Source organism: Epinephelus lanceolatus, chromosome 4 (assembly GCF_041903045.1).
Source record: "Epinephelus lanceolatus isolate andai-2023 chromosome 4, ASM4190304v1, whole genome shotgun sequence".
Taxonomy (NCBI): domain Eukaryota; kingdom Metazoa; phylum Chordata; class Actinopteri; order Perciformes; family Serranidae; genus Epinephelus; species Epinephelus lanceolatus.
The window spans coordinates 38,871,179-38,882,183 of record NC_135737.1 but is presented as its reverse complement, the minus strand read 5'-3'; the positions used below and the strand labels follow the sequence as shown (position 1 = coordinate 38,882,183).

Below are 11,005 nucleotides of genomic sequence, written 5' to 3'. Positions count from 1 at the left end.
GCACATATTGTGGGAACACATCCCTCCAAATATTCAGATATGCTCAAAATGTCCACCCAGCATATTGATCAAAAAAGACATTGAAACGTGGACTTTTCTAATCAGTTGTTTGTTCAGAGATTGCAATTCATGCTCATCCTGGAGATTATTCATTTCAACTGAGAACTCATTAACTGTCAGGCAGTTGCTTATTACACAACACAGTAAGTAGTGAATATAAAAGCATAGAAGGTCCTGGACACAAAGCATGTAAATGAAGAGGACGATCAGGTTCAGACTGAGCTTTTGGGCATGATGAATAAAAAATGTGCAAGAAAACACAAGCAAGCGAAGGTGGAGGAGAGAGGACATTGGGCCAGTAAGGTGGAGTTTCTCCTGGCTGTGGCGGGAAATATTGTCGGACTGGGCAATGTGTGGAGGTTTCCTTACCTCTGCTACAAAAATGGAGGGGGTAAGCAAATATGATGCTAACTCCCTGTTATTCTTAATCTGTGATAGATGTATACATTGTTGTATACTTTGTAAATTCAGGAGCATTCCTGGTGCCATATCTGGTATTTGTGGTGACCTGTGGCGTACCACTGTTCCTGCTGGAGACGACTATAGGCCAGTACACCCAGCAGGGCGCCATCACCATCTGGAGGAAGCTATGCCCACTGGCAGAAGGTATGCTGAAAACACTCTCAGTGATTTATTAGCTCCAGACGTAGCTGGTAGTTATATTATTGGCTTCTTTTGTGGACTGAGAGGGGTTGGTACTGTTGTGACAACGCCACTGAGGAGAGAACCTTGTGTCACAATTTGAGAGTAGCATGTTTGTACTTAAATGCAGAATTAATAGATTAAGGCAGCAGGATGATTTGGCTGATTTATTTTAAAAAAAACAAAAACTTACAGCAAGCAGTCCAGAAAAACAGACATACATCAAAGACCAATCAATCCAGATGTAGAAACACTGAAACACTGGGAAACAGACCCTGAAAACAGGCAGACTTTTTGGCACAGGGAGTGACGACAAACTGACAAATGACAAGGGGAGCAAAAGGACTCACACACAAGGACAGCAGAGTGAAACCCTTTTATTTCACAGAGAAAGAGTATACTAAAAAATATCTCTGAAAACCCCTCATATCAGAGCTTCGTCATGGATGTCTGTACAGGGCAAACATTAACAAGCTAACAACTGCATGGCCTCTGTGGGCCTAATACCAATTTTTTTTTTAATTAATATTTAAACAAGAGCGGGGGGTCTTAAGTTGTGTTGTGCTGCTAAATGTTTATTTTAAAGGGAAACTCCACTGGTATGGCACACATGAGGAAGACTTCTGGATATGTGAAAAAAGTTGTATTAAGTGTTTTGTTGCTCCAAAGCGAGTTGTGCAAAATCCTAGAGAGTGCCTCAGTTTAATATTGTACATTTAGATGGCCATTATATACATCCCAACATGGGGATGGAGAATTCCTCTCACTATTTTCATGATATATTATTAAATAAGACTATATATTACCAATTTATTTCATTCTGCCATTATTTAAATGTCTGCCATCTCCTGTGGTCAAATCTCTCTTGAGCTACACTAAACTGCCCCCACAATCTCTGTAAGCTTTCAGAAAATGTGCACAAATATGGACAAAATGATTGCAGAGTACAACACAAGGCACTGTCCATCTCCGTATCTAACAGAGAGCATAAATGAGCTCTTAGTGGCAACTTTTGGTCAGTCAGGTTTCCATGGCCCTGACTGTGAAGCAGTTTGGGTAATGGATAAATAGAGAAGGTCAGGTTTTCATAATGATTGTCTATAACCACCAAATGTGGCCCTGCAGGTATTGGCTATTGTGGACAGCTGATCCTTTTCTACAGCTGTATGACCAACATCATCATTCTGTCCTGGTAGGACAGAATGATGATGTAGGTCATACAGCTGATCCTTTTCTACAGCTGTATGACCTACATCATCATTCTGTCCTGGGCTTTGCTCTACCTGGTGTTCTCCTTCAGCTCACAGCTGCCCTGGGCCAGCTGCAACAACTACTGGAGCACAGGTAAAACACATACTGTCTCAAAGCATGAACATTGGTATGATGTACTGATGTTATGATAGGAGATACCAACACTTAATCAAGTGGCATCTGTGTTAAAGTATGGTCAAAATGAAAGCAACAGAGGTCCTGTGTCTTTCTTTTGACCTCTTTTGCCTGGTCAATGCCCACATCTTTTAAAGGGCCAGTGTGTAATATTTGGCATGGTTTATTGTCAATCTGAATCTGAATCTGAATCTTCTACCCAATAATATGTTTATACAAGTGAATAATCGCTATAAAATAAAATTCGTTTGGTTTTCGTAGCCTTATAATTATGCTTTTTTTTATATATATATATATATATATATATATCTCAAGGGCCTTGCTTTAGAGAGGTCGCCATCTTGCGCCACCATGTATGTACGGCAGCCCGAGCGGACAATCCAGCCAGCCAGAGAATGCGTTTCGCGTGTATAAATAAACCAACGAAGACAGCGGAAGGAAGGAAGAAGGAGGAGGAAACAGCAGAGAGTGTTAGTAGTTCGTCGATAGAGAGTAGTGAAAAGTTTTTTTAGTTATAAAGTTTGCGAATGGACCACACTTACCACGCAACAGGAGAGAATGAACCCGAACCGTCATCTGCGAGGAAAAGAAGACGCAGCTTCACTCCTTGTGATGCACTCTCTGCGGTGCTTTTCCTCCTGGTCATATATCTCCCCAACAATGGTAGCAGTAGCACCAAATCCCATTCTGTGCATTCAGCCTCTCTTCTCGCCCGCTCAGCATCAAACACATGGAGTTCCTCATCTGTATGCTCCGGCTCAAACAGGTATGGCTCTGGGTCTGTGTCCGCTACAAGAAACTCTTCAAAATCGCGTTCAAAGTCATCCATTGCAGCTACTATAGTCCGGAGATATTGCTAGGCTAAATAAACAGCTGAGCTCTGTTTACCGGCTACGCTGTCAGTTAGTGTGCGGGCTGGAGATTGAGCAGAGAGGGGAGGGGGGTCCCCACTCAGCATGGTAAACGAGTATGTGTGTAAAGTTATGAAGTGTTACGCTAGAAGAGTCAGAGTTTGGGACGGAGTGGAGCGTTACCGGAGTTTCTGGAGTGCTCAAATAAACAGGCCTTTTTCCCGAACGCTCCTCTGGTCTCCTGCTCATGAGGGATTCATTACAATATCGTAACATGGCTTAGATTTCTAAATAAACATTCACCTCGTCACTAGATAGACCTACTCCTGAAAAAGTCGTGCGCAAAGCGTTTTGTCCCTACGAGCCCGCCATCATTTACCCGACGGGAGGGGTGAGCGAGTGAGCCCTGCAATCTAGAATTTGGCCATTGATGTCACTGTTTTCAACCCATTTTACACACTGGCCCTTTAAGTTCCCCCCCAATGTTGCAGGTTGTTTGGTATAATGTGAGGTCTCTGTGAAGCCCCTGGAGACACATAATACATTATACACAGAGTTGGGTTACTTTGGGTTACTTTGTAACACGTTATGCGTTAGAGCACTTTGATTACTTTTTGCAGTAACGAGAAACCTAACGCGTTAGTTTGCTGTTTGAGTAATCAAATACTTAAGTACATTTTCAAACAAGACATCAGTTACTTCTGTTACTTTTAGAACGCTGGTCCTTCAGCTCCGAAACAGCAACGGCTGTCGTTTGGTTCTAATAACGGAGATAACGTTAAACCTATCAGTCTGAAAGAAGCCAGGGCGCTTGTGACTCGCTACGTGGTCGGAGAAATGCTATTTAGAGTCTAAATAGGTGGAGTAGGACTCGCTGACAGACATATTTCAGACTCAGGACTTGCATTATGCCTGATACACGCTACACGCTGGTACTCACCAGTTATCCCCGGTCATCTTTCATGGCGTGTGTGATGTCATTGGGTTATTCTTGTCCTATTTTACTACTTTCACTATCATTTGAGTCACTGCCAGAACTGTGTCTGTTCCATAGACTGTATAAAAATATGTGCCAGCCAACATGTTGTTGTAGTCACCTAAAAGCGTCAGCAGATGGCAGGAGCTACATTTGAAGCGCCATAAGTAAACTGTCAAGTTACTGTATCTTCCACAGGAAGTTGTGACAAATGTTTCAGAATAAAAGCCTATTTAGAAAATGGAGGGATTCTCTAGCCGAGGTTATAAGGGGCTTTTAATGTGAAACAAGTGTTGAGTTTGAAATTACGGTGCGATATGTTAACTTTACAAAGACAACGGAGCGGATAAAAAGTAAATATATAAACACACAGAGGGATTAATAAATAATGTAGTTTGTTTCAAATGAAGCTGGGAGCCTCTGCAGTTGTGGTGAGTAAAAGCCCCGCCGCTATGTTAATGTTATTACTTTATGTCCGACCGTGAGGATGTACCATTGTTTGCTAGCTTGATGCTAATGACAGTAACGTTAACTCAGTGGGCTGACAAAGTGCCTCTGCTGTTTCACACCATCATTTCCCCCTTTTACTCTGTGTGGTAACATCCCTAGAGGAAAAAACGCTGGGGTCTTGTTGTCATACAGTTGTCTACGGCAGCAGATCATTCTGTGTTTCTACTGGTCAAAGTGACGGCTGTGATGGGAGAATTGGATCTCAGTGAAGGGCAAGTGGTCCATACCTTTAATTTTGGAGACAAAAAAATGTAGGCTTAGTGCCCTGTGGTCCATTGCCCAATAGAAAATGTAGAATACTCAAAAGTACTTTAAAAGTGCTTGAGTTACTTTTCTCAGGGAGTAACGCAGTAAAGTCACTGGTTACTTTTTTTTTTTTAAAAAGTAACGCAGTAACGTACTTTGATTACTTTTAAAGTAACCCCTACCCAACAGTGATTATACATCATCCTGTTTTGTGGTAATTGTTATATATTTTTATCTCACTGTCCTTTCAGATGACTGCATAGACTTTTCAGCACAAAATAAAACCTCTGAATGGACCAACCAGACAAACACCACCTCTGCTGCCACAGAGTTCTGGGAGTATGTCCACGTAGATGAACAAACCAAGCCTCTAGGATCCTCTAGATGTCCAAAATGAGCCCTTACAAGTCTCAATAACACATTTCTTTGTCCATCTTTTTACCTCCTAGACGACGAGTGCTGGCTATCTCAGGGGGGATTGAGGAGATAGGCAGCTTCAGGTGGGAGGTGCTGTTGTGCCATTGCTATTTGACCACGAAGGGGAGTTATGGAGTGCTGCGGCAGATGACCTGGCCTCCACAGTCACCGGACCTGAACCCAATCCAGATGGTTTGGGGTGAGCTGGACCGCAGAGTGAAGGCAAAGGGGCCAACAAGTGCTAAACACCTCTGGGAACTCCTTCAAGACTGTTGGAAAACCATTTCAGGTGACTACCTCTTGAAACTCATCGAGAGAATGCCAAGAGTGTGCAAAGCAGTAATCAGAGCAAAGGGTGGCTATTTTGAAGAAACTAGAATATAAAGCATGTTTTCAGTTATTTCACCTTTTTTTGTTAAGTACATAACTCCACATGTGTTCATTCATAGTTTTGATGCCTTCAGTGAGAATCTACAATGTAAATAGTCATGAAAATAAAGAAAACGCATTGAATGAGAAGGTGTGTCCAAACTTTTGGCCTGTACTGTATGTTACAGAGTATCACCTCATTCTGACATCTTGTTACTTAATTTCAATAATGAGCCCTTAAGCTCAAATGATGCTATTTGACATTTTGTAACCACATGACCTCAGGGGTGGAGGGGGGGAAGGAGGAGAGGCTCCAGCCCTAAATGTTTTCTCATGAAACCCAGGATCTACACTATTCGCTAAAGAAATCTGATATAACTGAGTATATGTTTTTTATATGTATCTCATATCTAATGCAGAACATTGAAGACCACATTTACATGGCAGGTTTGGGATCCTTGATATGCAGTTAAAGAAGCCCAGACTATTGTGGCAGTGAGTCAAATGCTACAGGGTTGTCAGCTAAACTTTCAGTTTGAGAACTCTGTTCCAGCATAGCACAATAAAAACAGGTTTTAAGGTTAGTAAAACTGTTTAAGGCAAATTCCTACCCTACCTATGTCACTCAAAAATTGAAACATCAGACAGCTTTCCTTTTTTTTAGATGGCAGAAGTGATATTACTCATCCTCAGCATTTGCATACCCAACTCTGGTTGTGTTACAGAATAATGAAGACAATTCGGCAATTTGGCAACTACCATGTTTTTCCCAAATGATGTACAGATTTCCAGGCATTCTCTTATCTAAGCCTTGAAAAATACTGCCTATTGCTGCAGTGAATGGGAAAAATTTCCCTGGGGGCGCACGCCCCGGGACCCTTCTAGGTTTGGGCTGAGCCAACATTTGGCTCCACTCCTACAAAACCTCATTATACAGTAGTATGAGATGCACACCTCCCTCACTCCCAAGAAGCCTACCTAGTCCATGACAACACACAGCACAAACACAGCACTGCATAGACCTCACCTGAACCATCTCTTCAAAGCCCGGCTCATCCATCACATACGACTTCTGGCCAACAAAGTAGCACACCACAGCGTCTTTTTTCCCCTCCATTCATGGACTTGTAACATAACAACTGGGCCTAGATAATGTTAGCAGAAATGTATAAAACTTAGCAGACTGTTTAACTTTTTCAGTGTACATGTATTGATTTGGTTTGGTTTAATGATTTGGCTGTCCTCTGAGTTTTATTGTTGTGGTGTCTTTGTAGTGAGACAAATGGGGTGAAGTTAATGGTGGACACTGCAGAGCTGACGTTACTTTATGCTTCATACAGACACGACATATTGCATCTAGCTATCCTCCTTTTAACCTGGTCACGTTATCCTATACTGATCACACTCATATACTGTTGGCTTTTAAACACTCAAAGCTCCAACACTAGAAGGTGACAAAGCTACCAATGGGTATGGACGGACTAGTATATATATATATATACAGTACAGGCCAAAAGTTTGGACACACCTTCTCATTCAATGCGTTTTCTTTATTTTCATGACTATTTACATTGTAGATTCTCACTGAAGGCATCAAAACTATGAATGAACACATGTGGAGTTATGTACTTAACAAAAAAAGGTGAAATAACTGAAAACATGTTTTATATTCTAGTTTCTTCAAAATAGCCACCCTTTGCTCTGATTACTGCTTTGCACACTCTTGGCATTCTCTCCATGAGCTTCAAGAGGTAGTCACCTGAAATGGTTTCCACTTCACAGGTGTGCCTTATCAGGGTTAATTAGTGGAATTTCTTGCTTTATCAATGGGGTTGGGACCATCAGTTGTGTTGTGCAGAAGTCAGGTTAATACACAGCCGACAGCCCTATTGGACAACTGTTAAAATTCATATTATGGCAAGAACCAATCAGCTAACCAAAGAAAAACGAGTGGCCATCATTACTTTAAGAAATGAAGGTCAGTCAGTCCGGAAAATTGCAAAAACTTTAAACGTGTCCCCAAGTGGAGTCGCAAAAACCATCAAGCGCTACAACAAAACTGGCACACATGAGGACCGACCCAGGAAAGGAAGACCAAGAGTCACCTCTGCTTCTGAGGATAAGTTCATCCGAGTCACCGGCCTCAGAAATCGCAAGTTAACAGCAGCTCAGATCAGAGACCAGATGAATGCCACACAGAGTTCTAGCAGCAGACCCATCTCTAGAACAACTGTTAAGAGGAGACTGCGCGAATCAGGCCTTCATGGTCAAATAGCTGCTAGGAAACCACTGCTAAGGAGAGGCAACAAGCAGAAGAGATTTGTTTGGGCCAAGAAACACAAGGAATGGACATTAGACCAGTGGAAATCTGTGCTTTGGTCTGATGAGTCCAAATTTGAGATCTTTGGTTCCAACCGCCGTGTCTTTGTGAGACGCAGAAAAGGTGAACGGATGGATTCCACATGCCTGGTTCCCACTGTGAAGCATGGAGGAGGAGGTGTGATGGTGTGGGGGTGTTTTGCTGGTGACACTGTTGGGGATTTATTCAAAATTGAAGGCACACTGAACCAGCATGGCTACCACAGCATCCTGCAGCGACATGCCATCCCATCCGGTTTGCGTTTAGTTGGACGATCATTTATTTTTCAACAGGACAATGACCCCAAACACACCTCCAGGCTGTGTAAGGGCTATTTGACCAAGAAGGAGAGTGATGGAGTGCTGCGGCAGATGACCTGGCCTCCACAGTCACCGGACCTGAACCCAATCCAGATGGTTTGGGGTGAGCTGGACCGCAGAGTGAAGGCAAAGGGGCCAACAAGTGCTAAACACCTCTGGGAACTCCTTCAAGACTGTTGGAAAACCATTTCAGGTGACTACCTCTTGAAGCTCATGGAGAGAATGCCAAGAGTGTGCAAAGCAGTAATCAGAGCAAAGGGTGGCTATTTTGAAGAAACTAGAATATAAAACATGTTTTCAGTTATTTCACCTTTTTTTGTTAAGTACATAACTCCACATGTGTTCATTCATAGTTTTGATGCCTTCAGTGAGAATCTACAATGTAAATAGTCATGAAAATAAAGAAAACGCATTGAATGAGAAGGTGTGTCCAAACTTTTGGCCTGTACTGTATATATATATGTATATATATATATATATGAAAATAGGGTGTCAGGAATGGGCTTCCATATATCTGAGGTTGACATATTACGTAAAATAAATAAACCCTCATCAAACAAATGTCTATGCTGTCTCCAGGGAGGGATGTATGTGTTTCAGTTATGGGACCACTACGCTTGTAACGAAACCTGCATCCTCTTTCTCTGTGTGTTTGAAACTGGCACTAGGATGGATATTTGGTATGTGTGTTGTTTTTAAAGGGACAATCCAGCAATATTATAATGAAACTCACAAAGATTAAAAAAGAAAGTTCTAAACTGAAGGTATACACGTTTTCACCAGTTGATTAGTATTTTCAGCAATGAGTAAACTGATCTTTATGTTCAGAAATGTGAATCATTTGCAAACATCTGGTCCGATCTGTCCATTATGTACTGATCATCCTAAGTCATCTCTTATAAAGGGGCAGAGCGGCTTTATGGCATCGTTAAGGACATGACAGGTGAACACGCCAACCCATTCTTTAAAATCTGCTGGCTTTACCTCACACCCCTGGTCTCACTGGTGAGTTGGCTTTCATTGTTGCTTAAGCATAATGAATCACCCAACTTCCTTGGTCTTTTCATTGGTTTTTATGCTAAGTTACATTTCTACACTGAAAAGAAAATTTCTTAATCTCTTTGTATTGTTTCTTTCAGGGCTCTTTTATATGTTCTTTGGTTGAGTACCAGCCTCTGACCTTTAATCGCTGGTACGTGTACCCAACCTGGGCATACGTGTTGGGCTGGGTACTGGCCCTCTCCTCCATCCTGCTTGTGCCGGGATGGGCGCTGTATAAACTGGGAACTGGGACTTGTAGCCTCAGTCAGGTGGGACAACTGTGTAACTGACTGTTGAAGAAATGACATGGTGAAATATCATGAAAAAGAATTAAGTTTCTAATTTAAACTGATTTTACAGGGTCCTATAGGGCAATTTTGACATTATCTAAAATCATGCAGTAATCCAGACCTTACAAAATGAAAAGGGTGTTTAAAAGTGTGAAATGTTTAGATTTATTATCAAAATATGGTGATTTCGAGAGTACAAACTACATTCTCCTTAGTTTGACCCTTTATGAGGGATGCAACTGCCAACAGCCAACAAGCAGTGTTGCTGATATTGATTACTGCTGATTCGCCTCTGCAACAATGCAGTTAACACATATGCAACCACCTCAAAACCATGTGTTTTGCACAGGTCTTGTTTTATAAATGTTTTTCAGGTCACTGTAAAGTTTTGTTAAATATTTCTCTCCATTTTCAGCGTTTCCATCATCTGTGCCGACCTGACCCTGCCTACTCACTGACAGAAAAGAGAGAAACTGAGTTGCAGCACATCAAAGAGGGAGATCTGTAACTAAGGGTATGATATTGTAACCCTAGTTCTCTTAGCACAGGCAGAGCCCTCTACTGGACTCTTTGGGTAATACTCCTCCAGTCCTGAGCACACATTTGCCCACTGAGATTTGTATAAAACACCAATCAGGATGAACTTACCCAAATACATGTGGACTCATGTGTGAGATACAACTGTTTTCTACCAGCTGATGTGAAAAGTTACTTGTTCCTGAACTCTGTCAACTGTAAAAACATGTCTAACATCAAAGATCTGGCACTGATTGAGCTGGTTACTGTTTGTGATATGACTTCCTCTGCTTCTCTACAGTCTGTCTTACTTTAGCTACGTCATGCTGATCATGGATACTTTACTTGTGTGATATCACTGCAAGTGTTGTGGAAATGTTAATCAACACAGATTTCTCCTGTCAATGTCCCACACTGAATAAAAAACAAAATATTTCAACATACATTTTCAAACTGACATTTTTGCAGAAAAAAAGTCTTTGTAGTCACATCATCAGATTTCTGTTTTGATCCAAAGTAGTGAGTAGTTAAACACAATGTAAAATGCACATTCAAAACTTAATTCAAGTCTAAAATGAATTTGTTTTTAAGACATATTAGGAATTTGTTTTACACTTTACTGATAATGAAAGAGATATGAGAGGGGAGGACATGCAGCACAGGGACCTGAGATGGACTTGAATGCGATCTGATGCAGTAAGTTCTCAGCTATACGCTCTGCTGTATGAGCTATTGGGGCATCCTGAAAATACATCACTGTTACATGTGCAAAATGCTGTTGGAAGGAAGCGACCATCATAGGAGGGATTAAGCACAGTACGTCAGAGTAATTGACACTGTAACAGATATGAATGAACCCAAACGCAGCACTCAGTAACAGATGGTAATGACCTTTATTTATGCACAGAATAAACAGAAACTTCAGCTGACGAAGATATTCAATCAATAATTCATTCTTCGGGCTCAGAGCCCACACACAGTATCTAGGTTCAGGGGCAGACAGGTAGGTGAAAGGTGGACAC

General features: G+C 41.6%; 1 protein-coding gene across 1 annotated transcript; it reads left to right on the top strand.

Annotated features, from left to right (window-relative positions):
• Positions 1-266: 266 nt before the first annotated feature.
• LOC117260161 (sodium- and chloride-dependent GABA transporter 2-like) lies at positions 267-10,422 on the top strand. The gene is made up of 10 exons (XM_078166804.1): positions 267-451; positions 532-666; positions 1,828-1,877; positions 1,956-2,046; positions 4,923-5,010; positions 5,121-5,415; positions 8,110-8,239; positions 9,041-9,141; positions 9,276-9,446; positions 9,883-10,422. Exons 1-10 carry the CDS (start codon positions 292-294, stop codon positions 9,973-9,975), a joined length of 1,314 nt encoding a protein of 437 aa, XP_078022930.1. The 5' UTR covers positions 267-291; the 3' UTR covers positions 9,976-10,422.
• Positions 10,423-11,005: the final 583 nt, after the last annotated feature.